Source organism: Drosophila sulfurigaster, chromosome 3, assembly GCF_023558435.1.
Source record: "Drosophila sulfurigaster albostrigata strain 15112-1811.04 chromosome 3, ASM2355843v2, whole genome shotgun sequence".
Classification (NCBI taxonomy): Eukaryota; Metazoa; Arthropoda; class Insecta; order Diptera; family Drosophilidae; genus Drosophila; species Drosophila sulfurigaster.
Window position 1 is genome coordinate 44,245,407 of NC_084883.1, and position 19,573 is coordinate 44,264,979.

At 39.2% G+C, this 19,573-nt stretch overlaps 4 protein-coding genes across 7 annotated transcripts; 2 read left to right on the plus strand and 2 right to left on the minus strand.

Annotated features, from left to right (window-relative positions):
• The first annotated feature begins 19 nt into the window (after positions 1-19).
• LOC133841861 (regulator of chromosome condensation) lies at positions 20-1,947 on the plus strand. The gene is given in 4 exon segments (XM_062274641.1): positions 20-209; positions 352-489; positions 491-1,058; positions 1,123-1,947. Coding segments are annotated over 3 exon segments (1,491 nt in total). The 5' UTR covers positions 20-209; positions 352-390; the 3' UTR covers position 1,947.
• Positions 1,233-9,681, minus strand: LOC133841858 (motile sperm domain-containing protein 2). 3 transcript variants are annotated; one of them, XR_009894339.1, is made up of 8 exons: positions 9,221-9,676; positions 7,764-8,249; positions 7,455-7,693; positions 4,178-4,247; positions 3,832-3,935; positions 3,448-3,759; positions 2,806-3,385; positions 1,233-2,747 (listed from the first exon to the last, which is right to left on the minus strand). XR_009894339.1 is itself a non-coding variant. In XM_062274638.1 (7 exons), the coding sequence occupies exons 1-7, from the start codon at positions 9,309-9,311 to the stop codon at positions 3,164-3,166; spliced, it is 1,509 nt and encodes a 502-aa protein (XP_062130622.1). In that variant the 5' UTR covers positions 9,312-9,681; the 3' UTR covers positions 1,233-3,163. The 3 variants fall into 3 exon arrangements, 2 of the variants coding, with proteins under 2 accessions (XP_062130622.1, XP_062130620.1); XM_062274638.1 differs by having other exon boundaries at positions 1,233-3,370; positions 9,221-9,681; XM_062274636.1 differs by having other exon boundaries at positions 1,233-3,385.
• On the plus strand, positions 5,484-19,135 carry LOC133841855 (solute carrier family 53 member 1). Of its 2 annotated transcripts, none has more exons than XM_062274631.1 (8): positions 5,484-5,622; positions 12,770-13,200; positions 14,265-14,814; positions 14,874-15,512; positions 17,067-17,261; positions 18,227-18,396; positions 18,577-18,819; positions 18,877-19,135. In XM_062274631.1, exons 2-8 carry the CDS (start codon positions 13,132-13,134, stop codon positions 19,036-19,038), a joined length of 2,028 nt encoding a protein of 675 aa, XP_062130615.1. In that variant the 5' UTR covers positions 5,484-5,622; positions 12,770-13,131; the 3' UTR covers positions 19,039-19,135. The 2 variants fall into 2 exon arrangements, with proteins under 2 accessions (XP_062130615.1, XP_062130616.1); XM_062274632.1 differs by having other exon boundaries at positions 5,485-5,606.
• LOC133841863 (motile sperm domain-containing protein 2) lies at positions 9,899-11,543 on the minus strand. The gene is made up of 4 exons (XM_062274643.1): positions 11,412-11,543; positions 10,713-11,182; positions 10,163-10,651; positions 9,899-10,103 (listed from the first exon to the last, which is right to left on the minus strand). The coding sequence occupies exons 2-4, from the start codon at positions 10,798-10,800 to the stop codon at positions 9,949-9,951; spliced, it is 732 nt and encodes a 243-aa protein (XP_062130627.1). The 5' UTR covers positions 10,801-11,182; positions 11,412-11,543; the 3' UTR covers positions 9,899-9,948.
• Positions 19,136-19,573: the final 438 nt, after the last annotated feature.

Sequence of the window (19,573 nt, forward strand, 5' to 3'; positions counted from 1 at the left end):
TCAACGAACGGTCACACACAGTTCAGGTAGCTCAAATTGTGTGCAGGACTTATCGTGTTTCCCGCGCATTTTTCATGCTGGATTAGGAAACATCTTTAAGATCAACCACCAAAATTCCGACTCTATGGTTTTTTTCACTCGCCAAAAAACCACTGAAGCAGTCACACCGCCACCACGTTAAACAGTAGTCATCACATCTAAATTCCAAAGTAAGTATGCTGTTTGTTGCCAGCCAAAAAAAAAATCTACCTAACCTTACAAAACAAACAAAAACACACACAAGCTCAAGCTATCGACCGTTTAGTGTTATATTGTTTTTCTTTTAAATTGTTTTAATTTTTACGTTTTTAGAAAAGTTCTGACTTCCGTATAATACGAAATTGCTCAAGAATGCCGCGTCGCAAGATACTCACAAACAACAATAACACTGAGGAGAAAGACGAGATGCAGCCCACAAAAGCAAAAAGGGCGCGGATTGCATTCCATTTGGGAGTTGCCAAAGCGTCGTCAAACCCTTGGCCAAGTGCTTGTCTGCGGCACCGGCGACACCGGTCAACTGGGCCTTGGCGAAGATATTCTAGAGCGCAAACGTCCGGCCCTGGTGGAAGACATCCCGAATCCCGTGGATATATGTGCCGGCGGTATGCATTGCTTGGTGTTGACAAAGAACGGCGACATCTACTCATTCGGTTGCAATGACGAGGGCGCTCTGGGACGCAGTACCAGCGAGGAGGGCAGTGAATCAACGCCAGCACTCATCGATTTGCCTGGCAAAGCATTGAGCATTTCGGCGGGCGATTCGCATTCCGCTTGCCTGCTGGAGGATGGACGCGTTTATGCCTGGGGTTCTTTCCGTGACTCGCACGGCAATATGGGACTGACAATTGATGGCAACAAGCGCACACCCATCAATCTGCTGGAGGGCACCGTTTGCTGCAGCATTGCATCGGGCGCGGATCATTTGGTGATTCTGACAACAGCTGGCAAGGTTTATACCGTGGGCTGTGCCGAGCAAGGCCAGCTGGGACGCATCTCGGAGCGTTCAGTGGGTGGCGAGGGTGAGTAACAAGAGTTTGTCATGGCATTGCTCAGTCTGTAAGTAATGTATATTTATTCCTTTAGGACGTCGAGGCAAACGTGATTTGCTGCGACCTGATCAGCTGCTTATCAAGCGGACCAAGCCTTTTGAGGCTGTTTGGGCCACCAACTACTGTACTTTTTTGCGGGAATCACAGACTGATATCATTTGGGCCGTCGGTTTGAACAACTACAAGCAGCTGACATATGCCAAGGAAGCCGACCGTCTTCTCATACCGATTAAAACCGATCTGAAGGATGTCAAACAGATTGCGGGTGGACAGCATCATACCCTGGTGCTGGACAATAATTCCAAATGCTTTGCCATCGGACGACACGAATATGGTCGCCTTGGCATTGGTAGCGATGTCAAGGATGTGGTCGACAAACTGGTGGCCATCAAAGAGCTGAGCGGGAATACCGTTTATGTGGCCTGTGGAGAGGCATGCTCGTATGCCATTACCAAAGATGGCAAATTGTATTCGTGGGGCATGGGCTCCAACAATCAGCTGGGCGTTGGCGATGGCGACGATGAATTTGCGCCGGTTTTGGTAAGCAGTAAGAACACAGCGAATAAACGCATGTTACTTGCTGCCGGCGGTGGACAGCACAGTGTGTTTCTGGTCGAGTCCGATGTGCAAGAGGAGGAGCAGAAGGAGAATGTGCCAGCAGCCAGCGGAGGCGGTGGCAAGAAGACAAAGGCTGCGGCCAGCGCTGCCGAGGTGGCATCCAAGGAGGCGGAGCAGTCGCCAAAGAAAACTGATGACAAAGAGACTACTCCCGTAAATGATGGGGAGCCATTGACAAGCGGTTCCAGTCCGGAGCCCGTCAAGAAGCCAGCTGCTAAACGTGGACGCAAGAAGAATTAAACGGAAACGTAGCGAATATTTCAAATTCCCTGCATATTAACCACATTTGTTTATTACTACTCGACGTACTCAACTCGTGCGCAACAGAAAACTTGTTTCACAATGCCAACTGAATATTAAACATGTTTATTTAATTGATTTTTGTTTAAATAAAGTATCTATATAGTATATAAATATCTATATACAATAAGTATATAAATAGTTAAACTCTATTTTGGAGGTGGTTAAAAGTTGTGTCAAAAACTAAACAAAACTAAGAAAAAAGACTCATTAAAATGTGTATTTACAAACTAATCAACTTTTTTGTTTAATTATTAATATTAAATTGTTTATAATTTACATAGTATATATATCGTACATGGAATTACTACAAATTCATTGTTTCCAGCGGCTGTTTCCTTTTGATGGGTTGGGCTAAAGTTGATCAAAGATAAATTCTACACAATACTCGAAGCTCTGTGCTTCAAGCGAATTTTGAAATTACAATCTTAAGAAGAGTGTTGGAGAAATTTTGCACTTGTGACTCTTGTATATTGTATAATATACATTACTAAATTGTATATTGTGGTGATCTCTCTCTATATGGAATATGTTTCTGGTGAATGATGGCTATTAACTGCTGAAGCCGAAGAGTTGATTGCGATGCTGTTGCTGTTAATGGTGGTTGATGATGTGTTTCTCAAGGTGCTGTTGACCAAGGACATGTCTGTCGCTGTTGTTTGCGATGCTGCTGCTGAATGAGGGTGACCTGAGGCTGTTGCTTGCCCATTGTGAACGTCGTAGCTGTTGCCCAGGTAGAAGCTGAGGAACAAAATGCAGCATAACAATGAGAGCGAAAGTAGCACGCGCGCTATTTTACGTGCGAATGCAATGAGACCAAGCAGATGACCGCCATTGGCAACACCTCCCATCTGACTGTCACTCACACGACCACTGCGCATCGACAGTTGCAGCTGCTGCAGCTGCTGTGCCAGCAGAAGCGCTTCCAGGCAATCTGTATTATAGTCATCATCATCGTTAACATTGCCAACATCCTCAGCATCAATGTAGTCCAGTTCCAGGCTCAAATCACAAATCACACAATTCTCTTTATCATTGTTTTGTTGGTTATCATTAATCGGATTATTCTTATTATTGTTGTTGTTGTTGCTCTTGTGATGGTCGTGACTAACAGTGGCATCGTCTAGCCTGGTCAGATTGCATTGCGACAGTAAATATTATTTGTGCTTGGCACATTTATACGGCGCCGTCTGTTGGCAAGTGCCCGCCGCAGATCCCAGCGAATCCCCTGATGAATGTATGCGCTCGAAAAGCAAAAAACCAAAGCCAGCAAATAATAGCACGATGAGTGCTAATGTTACATATTGCAAATTTCTTGTATGCCTCAATTGGGCTGACATTTCTCTGGCCTGCTCCTGTAATTCCTGTGGACCGAATTTCTGAAATTATTGCATTGTATACTACGAAGAATTCATTAACGATTCACAACTGCACTACTTACACTACCAGCTTGAGAGCCGCCTGATTGAACAACATCCATACCCTCTTTGGATTTACCTAAATGACGGCATACCAGACGATAGTTCTCCACGTCTGCATCATTTGTGCCCTTCTCCTTCCATATGTCGGCCACCTCCTGGGAACCGCAGTCGGCGCTCGGTGCCACGGCTGCCATGACAAGGAACTTATCCTTGCCATCGGGGCTAAGTTGATGATCCGACTTCAGACATATGCTGACGTCAACTGCGCATTGTGCGGGAATAACGCCACAACGTGGACGCACACGAAACTTTTCCGGCGATGTGGTTTGTATCTAGAGAGAGAGAGAGAGATCAATTACATATAGTTAGATAAATATTATACCAGATATATACTTAAGACTCACTTTGTAGACAATGGGCTGTTGTGAAATGTTCTTGAGGGTCAGCTTGGCATCCCCGGTGTGTGGACAAAAATTAACATTTTCTGATGGTTCCAATTGCAACATACCTAGGCAGCAAACACAATACGCAAGTAGAAATATGTATAGGTGATTTCTACTATTTCAATTTTAAGCAGTGTGAAATTTGTATGAAAATTTGTTGATTTAACGAAAATGCTAAGAATCTAAGTAGATTCAAGTGTCAGAAAGTTTCATGTACCTGACACACGACTCAATGTTGTGTAGGATTCATTATGTGATATAGTATATATGATGTGGTATGCTTTCTATAAATTGGAATACAACTCACCCTCGCCATCCGAGGGCGTGTGCAGTTCTTTAATGCTCGTATCATGCAGCACCATCTCGGCGAAATGAACCTGTTAATAAGAGAATTCAATTTCAAATATGTATGTAAGAAAGCTACAGTGGAGTGTGCTCATCCTTATAAATAAATAACCTTCGTCTTTATGAAGCATTTGTAATGAAACTTTCAGAATTAATTCAGAATATGGTTGTGTGTATTAATGTTTGTTGATGAGTTGGAAGTTGTATTAAAATTATATTCAGCTGTGTAGTGATAAGAAGAGTTTTTCACCAAATTTGATGTCTTTCGCTTTTATAGTCTCTAAGATATAGATGTTTACAGCTAAGAAGATACAAGTGAAACTATCTCGCCTTGAATTATGATACTTTATGAGATGTCTTCTTCACCCAGTTGCAAGCAATTCAACTGGCCAATAGATTATGATACCTTACAACCCCTTGTTAGCTGGGAGTCGCCTCATTTCCCATCTCAGGTTTCCCTCACTACGATGGTAAGCCATTCAATCGATTCATGCTGAGCTCGGCCATTTTTACAAGTGTCATCTCACACTTGGAGCACCACTTGAATAAATACACACACACACAGTTTGAGGCCATTTTTGCGAATTGATTTCATTCGCTATGCTATTAATTTAGCATGACAAGAATCAGCTGTGCCGCATTATGCTAATAATAGTTTTGTTTATTTAACAATTTCTAATGGACACGTTCTATTTTGAAATTATACAGTAAACCGTGCATTTGTTAAAGCATTCACACCTTGGTAATATAGCTCGGCACTTTGATAGCGCAAATAATTAACCGTGGTAGGCAAACTTTTTTATTTTATTGTTTATATATTGTATTTTTAACAAGCTTAATCCAGCCAAGTTCGATCGAACTTCACTGAAAGACTGATGGCGGTTGTATGCATCGCAATGGGAAAATGTGCCCGCACTTTGCATTTGGATAATTTAAAAATATGTCCTAAATATTACCTACTTTGGCGGATAAGGCGCACACGTTTAAATTGCATTTGATTATCTTTATTTACTTGACTATTATTATTTTTTTTACTTGACTTCATTCATTTTCTTTGACAAAAAATATAGATGCTCATGTATTGCACAAAATAAGAATATTAATAAGGAATCAAAGGTACCAAAACATACAAAATATGTGTAGATTTTTTGCTTGCATTTTGCGTAGTCAAGACAACGTACTGTGCGTTGCGCTAGAATTTATCGATATCATCTTGGAAGATGTATCGCATTTGCATGGTGTCATAGCAGTCAGCAATGCGCTCAGCTCAATAAGAAAAGATTGAACGGTTTAAAAAAAAATTAATAGAAACAAGTGAATTATTGATGAGTTTGTTGTGTTAGATGCTGCCATAAGTGTAGAACCAGGAATATAACGAATTGATTTGCGAGGTTAATTAAACGGCTTGTATGTCTTGAATAACAATTAGAATTCATTTCCCTTTTATTCGATTCCTCATTGTTATGCTTTGTTTAGCAAAAGCAGCACACACAATACACATGATCGGCAGACAGTGCACACACATTTAAATATACACAAACACAGAAACACTCGAACAATCACAGATACAGCAAGTTTGACGCCACCTACCCTAGGCATGTTTGCTGAAGACTGAATAAATATTTCAAGTGGATTCTAATTTGCTGCTCTTTTTTTTCCTCTGTAGTGACTAACACAAAAATGTAGTAGATGTTGTATTTTAACCACACACACAACCCGTATAAATATCACATATATCGCGACTGCATTGGATTTTAAAAACGATAGCTGATGACGTATGTATGTGGTCGTCGTGTCGCGGCAAACGTGGAAACACAACTAAAAAAAGCACATACCGCAACAGCAACAACACAATAAAATAAACGCAAGAGACAAACAATAAAAGCTCTCGACATTAAACACACGCAAACAGAAAAGCTTTCATACTACGATCAGCCTCTCGTAACAGCTGTTGAACTGTTTGGGGTCCATTGCATTCTCACATTCAATTAGCAGAGTGCGCAAACGAGAGGGAAGCAAGTGAGTGGATGACTGAAAGGGAGAGTGAACGGGAGCTGAACAATATAATAATAATGTGAATGACAAAATTAGTAAGCTCGTCATAGTCAAGCCTATCTATCCCCAATCCCCGCTACTGTCCCCGTTCTACCCACAGGGAATTATTTATAATGTATTCCATGAGTGTTCCACATTTTGTTTCACAGGTCAACGCCTCGCAACGCTTCACTGGCTATTCTAGTAGAACTAGCAAAGCGAAAAGCGAAAGTTTCGCAATATGTCACATAAATATGACTATAAATAGCGATTATAATGCCGCCATGTGGTCTCGATGGCTTTATTATTAACTAGTTTCGGACACTCATAGCAAAGGACACGCAAACAGTTGTGCGGCACCCTAAATCAATACATGCTACAAATGTAAATCAATTAATGGGAGACGCAAAAGGTGAATCGCGTGACTCGCGTGGTCAACAAAAGCAAAAGCAATTAATAGACAGACTTCCGGCTGGTTTAGGGCACGACAGTTAAAACGGGAAACACACCCAAACATCGGACTAAGCATGTGAGCATATACTTGTACACCATACATAGTATACCTTTATACCATTTCAATTGGGTGAAGGGTATTACAACTGAGTACCAAGTGATAACGAAAGTGATGAAGTATTTTACATTTCATAGAAAAAGACAGTTAATCAGCCTACCTACATATGTCTTTCTCTTTAACTATACGATCAGCTGAATTTAAAAGTCCTTAAATGTTAATATCAATTGTATTTCTTTAAGAAGAAATCCAATTTGTCTTCTCAAATTATTGCAAATAATATTCACATTCTCAATATTAATTGAAATTGAAATTTTTGTTCGCCTGACTATCTGTTCGTCTAGTAGATTACATACTCGTACGATCTGGGCTTCTGTATAAGCTAGAGACAGCTTCTATATAGTTTTTTTTTAATAGACAAAATCAAGCCTATCCCAAATATGAAATAAAAATTGTGCGCTTGATTTTCGAACAAATTATTATCAGCTACAGATATAGTTGTATTATCTTATTTGACTTGAAATAAATAAATAAAAGCTTTTAACTTATTATTATCAACATTTCGCTATTTCGCTACAAGTTGCTTTCATTCCACATAATATTTTTGTAATTACTAAAAGTGAGCATTTCAAAGTCGAGCACACTCTACTTTAGTAGCTGTCTAAGTAGTTATATACAAGTTCATATAGCTTACCTTCTTATCGTAATCCTGAGGTGGCTGCTCGGCGTCTCCGGCATTTGCAGCCACGATTTTGGGTGCTGCTTGCTTCGACTCGGAGGGTGGCGCAAAGCTGTATTCGTAGTCGTCAGTGCCGCCCCAGCTGGACAGACAGTTGTCCTTGGTCACGTATTGAGTGACGTCCTTTTTCGATATCATTTTCAATATCTCAACTGCCTTTGGCGGCAGCAGAGCTTTGATGACCTTAAACGCGGCTACAAAAAACGCAAGTGCAAGTCATTAAAGCTTAAACTGAGTAAAAAGCTTTCTTAATTGTAAGCTTACCATTTAACACCCAAGCAAGCTCATAGACAATGATATAATTGAGTGCATTTGGATAGTAGAGCTTAAAAGTTTCCACAATGCGCTTCACAAAGTCCAGATCCATTGTGGCCAAACCCGTGCCCGCCATGTCAAAGAATATGGTCAATTGGGTCAAGTGATTCTCGCGCTGCACACGCTCCACCCAATAGACGACAATGCGTATGAGTTCATCCAGATTTTTCGATTTATTGTGCAGCCTTACTCGAAATATTAGCAATGGCTTGCCATCCACATCCTGATTACGCACAAAGACACATCCCTGATTCAGATATTCTTGATTCAGTTGACTGTGATGCAGATCGTTGGCACCATACGATTGACGCCATACACAAGTTTCCCAGAGCTTGGTGAATGCGGTGTCCATGTCAAGATCGTGCATTTCCAGAAAACGTTGCAGCCACAAGTTTTCATTGCGTATGCGAGCAAGGTCGACGTGATGGAAGGGAGCTAACAGTGATTAGAGGGTGTAAATGATTAGCTTTTTATGGGTAGATTAAAAATAGCATTCGCTTTTAATCGGTGATTGCTTGTTAATCGTCGGGGGTGATAACTGCGGACTGCATTTTCTGCAGCAGCTGATAATTGATAAGCTGTTTGGACTTTGTGAATGTAGAGCGAATAGCAGTTGTTCATTAAGCCACTTTAATGTTGATCCGTGGTAGGCCAATTGAAGTGTCTGTCAAAAGCCGGTTGTGGCCTTGACAATGAAAAGCTGTGCGAGGTATCTAACAAAAGCTGAGATGTGGCCTCCTCAAGGAAGCCTGACAAAAGCTGAGCTGTACTGCTTAAGCTGCTTTTTATTTTAATTTACCTCTATTATTATAAGAATCCTGCTGTTTAAGAAAAGCTAAATATTGGTTCTGAAGCAACTGCTTATTTGAGCTATCTTTCTATAATTTGATTTCATTTCGATTGATGAGCCGTGTGGGCTGTGTGCATGCCGGTGTCTGATAAAAGCTGAGCTGTGTCCGTGAAACACTTGTTGCTGGAGGTGTCTGACAAAAGCTGACTTGTGGCACCTGATAATAAGCTGTGTGGACTTTATAAATGCCAAGCTTGATGACTGACAAAAGCTGAACTGTGACCTTACAAATGCATTTCCTGCAGCAGTAGCAGCAACTGTTTATTGAGCTACCTCTATTTGCACAATTGTTTCCAACAGAGTTCGTTCCGCAATCAGTCGAAGCGATTCGTTTTCGCAGCGTATATCGAATTTGAAGTAATCAGCGGTTGGTTTTTTTTATGACTTTGAATAGTTTTGCAGTCGTCATGACGCACAGCGACGATATTGTCGGGTAAACAGATATAGCAGGTATTTGTGTGTATGTAGATAATGCATTATTACTCAATGGGGCTTTAGAACGCACACCTGATTGAACTAAGTTTGAACCCAGGGCCCCCAAGTTTACATTGCTTACCTGCTGGCGGCGAGTTAGCGTATTGTGTATTGAAACGCTGGCGCAGTTCCTCGATCTGGGCACTCGTGGGATTCTTAACCTTAACACCCATGATGATGATTGCTTGGCACAATGGTCAACACACACTCAATATGTAACGGCAACTGTGTGCAAACTAAACGTTGAACTCGGCGCACAGCACTTGCAGAGTCAACAGTCAAGAGTTTTGCTTATCGCAACTATCGTTGTGCTGTGCTTCTATAGTCGATAATCCAGTTTTTCGGCACTACACGATAATGCGTCGATTAGATTCTGGTTTCGAAAATAAAACAAGCGAAACACAATCAATCTAGTCACTTCGAGTGCTTAACACGAGCTGCCGAGGGTAACTAACGGCGTTTGATCGCTGTGAATCGATTGAATCGCTGTTTCTGCTTTGGCAGTCGATGAACGTGCGACGGCGATGTGGAGCACCAAAAGTGGACTCCCTTGGAAAGGGCAACGCGTTGTCACCACGCTGCTGCAATGGAACGTGATCAGCATCGATTGTCCGTTGCATTTAAATGAGTTCGCATCGAGTGAAAGCTGTCGCGGGAGAGAGAGCGAGAGTGAGTGAAAGCTTTTTGCGCTTCAAGCACGAGCTTTCCACTCAAGCTTTGCACTTTGAGCTTAGCACAAAATGAAAATAAAACGACTTGCTTGAGATAAATAAGTATCGTATTATTTACATGGCTCAATTACACTTTAGCTTAGGCTGCAAATTTGTAGGTGTAATCATCGTTGCCGCCCCAGCTCTTGAGGGAGTTCTCCTGATCCACATACTCGTTGATGTCCTTCTTGGTGGTCACACGCAGTATCTCCAAAGCCTCCGCGGGCATGAAACCCTTGACGATTTTAAAAGCAGCTAAGAAGAAGAAAATTTAAATAGTAAAACCAATGTAATACTCGATCTTTCCCACTCACCATTCAGCAGGAAGGGCAGCTCGTGCACCACAATATAGTTGGGTGCATTGGGATACTTAGTCTCGAACAGTCCAACGATGCGCTTGATAAAGTCAAGATCCAGGTTACTCAATCCAGCGCCCGTCATGTCCATGAAAAGCGTAATTTTCTTTTCATAGTTGTATTGGTGCTGCACACGCTCGACCCAGTAGACAATGACACGAATGAGATCATCGTGATTCTTGCTCTTGGAGTGCTTGGAGAAGTTCACGATCAACAGTGGCATGCCATCCTTGTCCTGATTGTGCACATAGATTTCGCCATCGTTCAGATACTCCTGATTGATGTTCGTGGCTGTGATGTCGTTGGTGCCGAAGCTCTGACGCCACTCACAGTTCTCGCGCAGACGAATGATCGCCTTCTCCACATCCAATTTGTAGGCCTCGAGCAGCTGTGTGATCCACACATCGCTATCCTTGATTCTGGCCAGATCACTGGGATGGAATGGCACTACGGAAAGAGCACGAAATTAACTTTCGTAGAAATGATCTGGAGGATCATCAGAGCTTACCTGCTGGTGGCTGCTCTTCGAGGTTCTTGAGGAAACGGGTTTTCACCTCGTTAACCTGCTCGGCTGTGGGCTGTTCTCCTTTCGGCATCTTGTTGTCGAGCTGTGATACACTGCACTGGTGAATCGCACGGCGAATACGTTGAATTTATATGGAAAACCTTAAGGAACTTATCGCAACCGACTGACGATCGCTAATCAGTGAATATGCGCGCGCTCTCTTTGTCACACACTTTCTCACTCGGTGGGGGATCGTTGTGGATAGCTGAGATACAAGCTGTGTATGACTGGACTGTGTGGCGAGCAATCAAGAACTGACAGCAACACAACTGCAAACGCTACAGCGCTACAGATTGCGAGACGCTTTCAATTGGGGGCAAAGCTGCTGAGCGAGCTGCTCGATCATCAAAAAAGGCAATTCAATGCGGGTGGCAGGCCGATCCACAACAGCCACAGACCGTTCTTTAATCAATCTACAAAATAGAAACAGAAAACTACATTACGCGAGCAACAAACAGACAGCAATCGCTGGAGGGCAGAGACGTTGGGAATGGCGAGGGGTGAGGGGTTCTTCCGGGAGCAGTCAGTAATTGCGATAAGAACAAAATCGGATCGCGAGAGAGTCGAGAGAGTAACCGGGCGAGAGTTGTGTGGATTCTTCAGCATGAAAACAGTTTGGAAATTGATTTTTATTATTATTACACTCGCATTTGTGGTTGCCGCCGTGCCGAGTTCATAATGTACTCGGAGTTTGAGGAATGGTCGCCTTAACTTTTAATTTCTTTGCGTTCTTATCTTGAAACGAGTTTTTCCCTGAAAGTGATATGATTTCACCTGATTTTCGCCTACTGTGCTGGTTGCTTTTATTTAAATCGTAGCAATACTGTCGAACGATAATTTAATTTAATTCGTCTACAATGATTAATCATTTATTTACCCATGATAAATTAACTTATCTGAGGACTGACGGGCTTTAAATATGCTGCGTATTGATGATATTTCAAAATTATTTTACATACAAGTATTCTATTCATGTGTTGCTTTTTATCTTTCTTTTTTAATTAATAATTTTCAGATATTTTGTAATTTCTTCATTGACCTTTTGATTGTTTTTTATTTTAATTTAACTCCAAAGATATTAAGTTTGTTTTCTTAATACTTGATACTTAATTTGTATTTGTATTATGGAGTTTATAAAGAAACTTAAAAAACTAATAATCTTCAGATATTTTGTAATGTTGTTATTGACCTTTTTATTGTTTATTTATTTTTTAGACTACTAAGCTCTTAAGTTTATTTTCTTAATACTTTATGGATATAAGTATTGCTATTGTGGAGATTATTAAAATCTCGAATAAAATCTAATTATTTTTAGATATGTGATTCTAATCTCTTAAATTTTTTCCCTAATATGTATTAGTATCATATATATTACATATAATCTCTAATCATTTTCAGTAATTTTAAAATATCTGTATGTTTTAAGCTCTTAAATTTGATTTCATATTACTTAATTTTTAACAATTTTATTATATTACATTTATATTTGTCTTTATTATATTCTTACTCTTTTTATTGTTGATTATTTTAAATTTGAAAATAAAAGTTTCACTGAATTAGTTTGTAATTCGTGTTAATTTAAAAATGATCTTCAACGTTTATTTTAATAACTGTTTCATAATATTTATAGATATACATATATTATCTTTTAAATATCAACAAATTTGTATAGTAAGCATTTTTGCCTGTGTAATTATCTTGACAATTAAACATTAAATTATTAATACTACACTAAAAATTCTTTACAAATATTGCTAATTGAAATTAATTTTGCACATGTTTAATTTATTTGTTGTCTAGACGTTTCTATGGCTAATTAAATATGTAATTGATATTTATTCATTTACCTTATAATTACCAAAGCGTGAACCACTCAAAATAATTGTTAACATATGTTTGCACAATAAATAAAATGAATGTTTGTCTGCTAAAAATAACTCTCTTCGCATTTATTAAATAAAACTATGGAGAAAAACTAATTGAATTTGTTAACAATTCAGTCAGTTGGCAACACACGCAATTGTTAGCACTTTGTTTATGTTGACATTGGTCAGAAGCGAATGATGCCATGGATGACAGCAGAGGACAATAACAACAACAACAACAGCATTTACATATCAAAAGCTCCTTTGGCCACCGCTCCGCATCCCTCCCTCCACACCCCTCCACTCTCATCAAGCATTTCTACCATTGCCATTGCCTGGCATTCAGAGACCATCGAACGAGAAACTTTCGCTTGCGTTGGCCCAGTTCTGTTGTTTACGTGAAAACGTGCGCGTGAAACGCCGTCGATTGTCGTTTGTCGTTTGTCGCTGTCCATGTGGATGCAGTGCAGCAGCGGGCAGGAATTAAGTGGTCAAAGATGAAATTCGCCGAGCATTTGACGGCCCATATAACGCCAGAATGGCGCAAGCAATACATCAATTATGAGGTAAAAACCAAAAAGTGTGCGAAAAAACTGTTGATGAGAAAAAAATGAAAATAAAATATGTATCCGATGGATACACAAGCTTGTGCTTTTCCTAGCTGTCACTTGGCTGGTGACGTCACGTGAAAAACGGCCAGCCAGCTGTCAAAATGCCAGCGAGAGCTTTTACATCGCCGCTCATTTGGCGCATGCGCTTTGCGAACCGTTGGCAATCGCTTGTTTTGTTTTGCTCGCGCTAAACGTAAACAAAGGCCAAAGAGTTCAGCACAGTATGGGCATCACAGTGCGTTTCAAAAGTAAATGCATACAGTGTGTACTTTATTTTGAAAATGCATTGATAAAGCAAGTTTTAGAAAATGCAAATTTAGAAATAATTTATATAAACGAAATTAAAAGAAGAGATATATGAATACTTTATTTAACAAACTATTAAACATAATTCATTTTCTTTCGTTACTGACAAAACATAATTTATTTATTCAAGCTAAGGACAAGATTTATATGCTAATTGCTAATATTCCCCTATATCCTGAAGGATTAACTCTTTGGATCATAAAGTTTCATTCTATAATAAAAAAATAAATAATAAATATTAAAGTATAAAAATATTACATAATTTTCAAAGATTACAAAATGTGAAATAGACTGGGACACATGATTTAGTTAGTGACCTAATCAATATCTCCTTTTTCAGATATGAAATATGACCAAAAGTACCAAAGCAAACAATAAGCTTCCAGCTAGTAATCCAGATTTGCATTGAGCAAAAGTATATAATGTTACCAAAACAGTTGCGAAATCTGTACCAAAAGTTCCAACAAATATATATATATAAGAGTTTAGAATAAAAAAATATTACCTACCTTAGTTAATGTACCTAGGAACAAAAATGTACTAGTTTTACTACAAAAGTACCGAATTTTCCATACCAACAGTTTCAAAGACTACCCCAAGAAGTTCACAACTAATCAATATCAAAATATCAAAGGGCAGTAGCTCATTATTACAAGATAAATGAAATCATTGCTGGTGAAATTTAAATGAAAATTTTAAAATATATATTACAGGAAATGAAGGCGATGCTGTATGCGGCCATCGAGCAATCGCCCTCGGCGGAACTCGTGGATCGCGAGATGCTGACGCGTTACTTTGCCAAATTCGACGAGGAGTTCTTTCACTACTGCGACAAGGAGCTGGCCAAGATCAACACCTTCTACTCAGAGAAGATGGCAGAGGCAACGCGCAAATACGGCAGCCTGCGAAGCGAACTGACAGAGGCACTGGAAATGGGCCATGTGAAGAAGCAACCGGCGTGGAAGCGACGCACACCGTTGGGCAAAAAGAATGTCCCAGCACGCAAGATACAAGATCTAAAGTTGGCATTTAGTGAATTCTATTTGGGACTGATACTGTTACAAAACTATCAGAATCTCAATTTCACCGGTTTTCGCAAGATACTCAAGAAGCATGACAAACTGCTCAGCGTGGATTATGGAGCACGTTGGCGAACAGATCACGTGGAGGCGGCGCATTTTTATACGAATAAAGACATTGATCGGCTGATACAGGAAACTGAGCAGGCGGTGACACAGGACATTGAGGGTGGCGACAGGCAGCGTGAGTAATGAAATAAATATTGAAAAAATATATTTCTAAAATCTCTCTTAACTTTACAGGTGCCATGAAGCGTCTGCGGGTGCCGCCGCTGGGTGAGCAGCAGAGTCCTTGGACCACCTTTAAAGTGGGTCTCTTCTCCGGCGCCTTTGTCGTGCTCTTCCTCACCGTCATCATCGCTGCCATGTTCTATGGCTTTGGTGAGAATTGGCGGGTTGGTCTGCGCATGTTTCGTGCTCCGTTCTTGATCACCGAATGCCTCTTTTTGTGGGGTGTCAATGTCTACGGTTGGCGCTCGTCGGGTGTCAATCATGTGCTCATCTTCGAATTGGATCCACGCAATCATCTCTCCGAGCAGAACATTATGGAGATTGCCTCGGTTTTTGGTGTCATTTGGGCGTGTTGTGTGCTCTGCTACATCTTCTGTGAACCTTTGGGCATTCCACAATATGCAGCTCCACTCTTTCTGTACACTCTAATGGTTGCCTTTCTGCTCAATCCCACAAAGACGTTTCATCATGAGGCTCGCTATTGGGCGATTCGTGTTCTCAGTCGCGTCATCATGGCGCCGTTTTGCTTTGTGAACTTTGCCGATTTCTGGCTGGCGGATCAATTGAATAGCATGGTGCCTGCGTTTCTGGATATTCCATTCCTCATCTGCTTCTTCGGTCGCAATCCCACGTGGCACAAGGCTGGCGAGGGTGAGTTCAGTAAAACGATATCCTTGTCTTGTTTGAATTTTTATTTGAGGTTTAAATTTAAAGCAACTCGTTTTAAATTTCCCAAATGGAAAGTTAACAATTTAAGAGTACCCAAAAGTGTTTCAAGTTTGTTAAAGTCAAAGTCAACTTTTTGTTGTTAATTTATGCAGTTTATTACATCCTTCCAAGGGAGAAGAAGCATGTGCGTAAATTCGTTTTGTTTCGTTTCAACTTAAATTTTGATGCAAACTTTGGCAGTTAATTTATTCAGTTCGTTGTTAATTTATGCAAGTAAATCGCAAAATTACTTTCGACGCAAGAGTTGCACATTTTCTACATGTAAATGCTATTAAAAATGTTATTAAAAGTTAATGCAAAAGTTGCGCCAAATTGAATGAAATTGTTTAACATTTCATTTTTGGTGAAATACTACTTCAATTTAAATTTGAGTTCATTAATAAAAAGTTCAAATTCATTCATTTAGTTTAAAGCGTAAACGGAAATGTGGAATTATTAATTTATTCGCTTATCTAATTGTTAAACAACTTCTGTCGAATAATTTCGCTTTCAAATATTTTAATTTATTCAATTTAGTAAAACTTGTTCAATTTCTTAATTTATACAATTCAGTAGAATATGTTACTTCAATAGAATTTCAAAGTTAGTTGCCAAATATTTGATGTAAATTTTGTTGGCTTATTTATGTAGGCTGTATAAAGCTTAGCGAGCAAGCGGAGTTATTTATTATTAAATTATGCCTTAACTTTACAACTTCACAGCTTATTGAGGACACATTTTGGGTATGACTTTTTAAGGGTTTTCATTTAGAAATTTTTGCCACCTACTCTAATTGAAGTTTATACATTTATTTTCAAATATTTAATGTTAACTTTGCAAACTAATTATTTAATGTTTATTATAAAATGATGCCTTTAATTTTTTACTTCACCCAATCCTAAATTTCGCTGTAAAATTTAAATAGTATTTTGTTAAATACTCGAAGTAATGATGAAATATTTCAGTTGAAGATATTAAATTTGTTTTAAGATATTTCACGTTCATTTTGTAATTTTATTTAAGGAGTTCAAAACGTTAAAATAATTATAAAATTATGTCTTTCATTTTTAACAGCACCTAATTCAAATTTGAATTGAGCTGTACAATTTAAATGTTTTCATAAATAGAATTAAGTTAGCCCTTTAATATCTATGAGTGTTTTAAGGTACTCATCATATACATAATTTGTATTATATTGTTGTAAGTCATTTGAGTTCTCAGTTGGCAGTTACCCAATTACCTAAGAATTTTTAAACTTGTTTTCAATTAAATTGATCTATTATGTAAATTGACGAGTGAATTTTTTTATTAAATTATGCATTTATTTAATAGGTTCAATTAAGAAACTTCACAATAGGTAACATTTAATATATTTTAATTTATGTATCTGCATTGTAAATTCTGTTTCAAAACAAAGATTTTAATTTTAATTTTGCTTTTGAAAGTGCTTCTCTATTGAACACGTATTGTTTATTATATATTTATGTATACTTTTAGCTGGGAATCATTGTGTGCAGTATGTGTCCATTCTGCATCCCATTGTGGCCATACTTCCGGCATATTTTCGGTTCGCTCAATGCATACGTCGCTATCGGGACACAAAGGAATCCTTTCCCCACCTCGTGAATGCTGCGAAGTATGCGACCTCGTTCTTTGTTGTGATCTTTGCGCACAAATTTCACACTACAACGGGTAAGCAAAGGGAAAATACCATCAAGCGAGAGAACGAAGAGGGTTCATTAAAGGAAAACTCTCCACGTTTTGTTTTTTTGGGGCTCATTATGCGTGCTGTTTATGATACGCTGCCAATTAGAGTTTCCCTTCATGGCCAAACCGCAAATTCATGTTAATTTTATTTCAGCACAAAAACACGTAGAATACACATTATACCCGCTACCCATTGTGTAGAAGGGTATTATTACTTTGTGCTTCCAGGAAATGTATATAACAGTCAGAAGGAGGCTCCGACCCAAAAAAGTATATGTATTCTTCAACAGCGACAACAGTCGAGACGATGTATTCGTGTCCGTCTATTTGTCTGTCTGTCCGTCCGTCCGTCCGTCCGTCTGTATGAAGATATATATTTCCACTTAAAGCCCCGCCAATCGATAACAAATTAGAAATTTAGAAGCTAGAGTACAAATAATAAAAACTATAGTTTTTATGATTCCTGAATATTTGGATGAGATAAAAATTGTAGAAATTATTTAGGAAATACTTTTGTTTGGGTAAAAACACCCACTTACTACTTATAATCTGGTATATTCTGTAATCTTTGTTAAATATGGAACAATATTAATATAGCAAAAATAGCATTTGACATATTTTTTACGGTATATTAATTTGGTATATTCTGATATGAATACTTATTTACTATGCATATAAATAAGTTGCCTTTGGCTGGCAATCCGGTATATCTATGGTATATTTTGAATGGAATACTATATCAATATACCAAAAATAGCATTAGGTATATTTTCAGTATTTTTACATTATATTAATTTTCTATATTCTTAAATGAATAACTTTTTCCTACGAGTCTTAGTAGCTTTGGCTGCACTGTTTTGCTTTTCTTCACTATGGGTAACGGGTATCTCACAGTCGAGTACACTCGAATGTAGCCTTCTTAAATATTCTCCTTCTCTTCTTTTGGTTAGATACCTATGCACAGTCGAAGGAGAATCCTTGGTTCTACTGTTGGATAACAGCAGCTCTATTCTCGTCGTGCTATGCCTACATATGGGACATCAAGATGGACTGGGGACTCTTCGATGCGAAGGCGGGCGAAAATCGATTCTTGCGTGAGGAAATCGTTTATTCATCGACGGTGAGTTGAGTGCGCTTTTGGCCTCGTCGCCAACGCTTCAACATCGTGGTTATTGGCGATGGTCATGGTGTCCCTCTAATGGCGGCAATAAATATTTGTCCAAGTGGGACGGCACGTAAAACAATCTTTCAACGCATCCATTACGCTTTTTCTCTCTTCTCTTCTCGTCTGTTCTCTCAGGGCTTCTACTACTTTGGCATAATTGAGGATTTAATATTGCGTTTCAGTTGGACGCTGTCCATGAGCCTCATCCAGGCGGGTTACATCGAGGGTGACGTTATGATGACCATACTCAGTCCCCTCGAGGTATTTCGTCGCTTCATTTGGAACTATTTTCGCCTGGAGAACGAACATCTCAACAATGTGGGAAAATTTCGAGCAGTGCGCGACATATCTGTGGCACCTATGGACTGTTCTGATCAGGTAAAAAAACAGCAATAAACTATGCAAATTGTTTACATAAAATGTTTACTCGCTTAGACCACAATACTGCGCATGATGGATGACACGGATGGCGTGCTGAATCGAAGGCGTGGCAAGGCCGCTGGCGGCTCTGGGGGCAAGTCTGGCAATAAGAAACAGAAGCATGAACAGCAGCGTTTACTGCTGCAAGGCGAATCCGTTGAGGATCTGTGTGCATAGTGTGCAGCGAGTTGCAAGTTGTTGTTGTCCTCAGTCATTTTATCTCTATGTGCACAAATATTAAGTATACGTAAATATATATATAAAAAGAAACAAACAGCAAAACGCAATGCGGGTTTTGAGTGTGTGTGGGGCACTAAGCTTGATTCAATTGAACTGCCATGATGAGCAGTACGTGTCAATGGGTTCAACCTCGTCGTTGTCGTCATCATCATCAGCTGCAGCACGTTTCATGCGACATTATTTTTGAGCAACTCTGTGTTGTGCTTTTTGTGGGCAGTTACAGTTGAGTATTGTTGCTAGGGACATGGAAATGCGTAAATAACAACATTACTTTTTGCACTGCTAAAAATGAACAACTCTTAGATATCCTATAAATGCAGCAAAGGTAAGTAAATAATACGACTCAATTTGAGGTAAGTCTGTACGAAAATTTTACAAGAATCAATTAACTTTATGGCACGGTTTAGATACCCTATAAACACAGCTAAGATAGGTAAATAAAACAACTGAATTTGAGGTAAGTTGAAATACA

Excerpts from the sequence above, each read along its gene's own strand:
- LOC133841858 (XM_062274636.1), bottom strand. The coding sequence starts at position 9,311 with ATGGGTGTTAAGGTTAAGAATCCCACGAGTGCCCAGATCGAGGAACTG. Across the intron at positions 4,248-7,454 it reads CTCAGGATTACGATAAGAAG|GTTCATTTCGCCGAGATGGT; the intron begins GTAAGCTATATG and ends TCTTATTAACAG. Across the intron at positions 3,386-3,447 it reads GCGGCTCTCAAGCTGGTAGT|AAATTCGGTCCACAGGAATT; the intron begins GTAAGTAGTGCA and ends CAATAATTTCAG.
- LOC133841863 (XM_062274643.1), bottom strand. The coding sequence starts at position 10,800 with ATGCCGAAAGGAGAACAGCCCACAGCCGAGCAGGTTAACGAGGTGAAA. Across the intron at positions 10,652-10,712 it reads CGAAGAGCAGCCACCAGCAG|TGCCATTCCATCCCAGTGAT; the intron begins GTAAGCTCTGAT and ends CTCTTTCCGTAG. Across the intron at positions 10,104-10,162 it reads GCTGCCCTTCCTGCTGAATG|CTGCTTTTAAAATCGTCAAG; the intron begins GTGAGTGGGAAA and ends TCTTCTTCTTAG.
- LOC133841855 (XM_062274631.1), top strand. The coding sequence starts at position 13,132 with ATGAAATTCGCCGAGCATTTGACGGCCCATATAACGCCAGAATGGCGC. Across the intron at positions 13,201-14,264 it reads AGCAATACATCAATTATGAG|GAAATGAAGGCGATGCTGTA; the intron begins GTAAAAACCAAA and ends TATATATTACAG. Across the intron at positions 15,513-17,066 it reads GTGGCACAAGGCTGGCGAGG|CTGGGAATCATTGTGTGCAG; the intron begins GTGAGTTCAGTA and ends GTATACTTTTAG.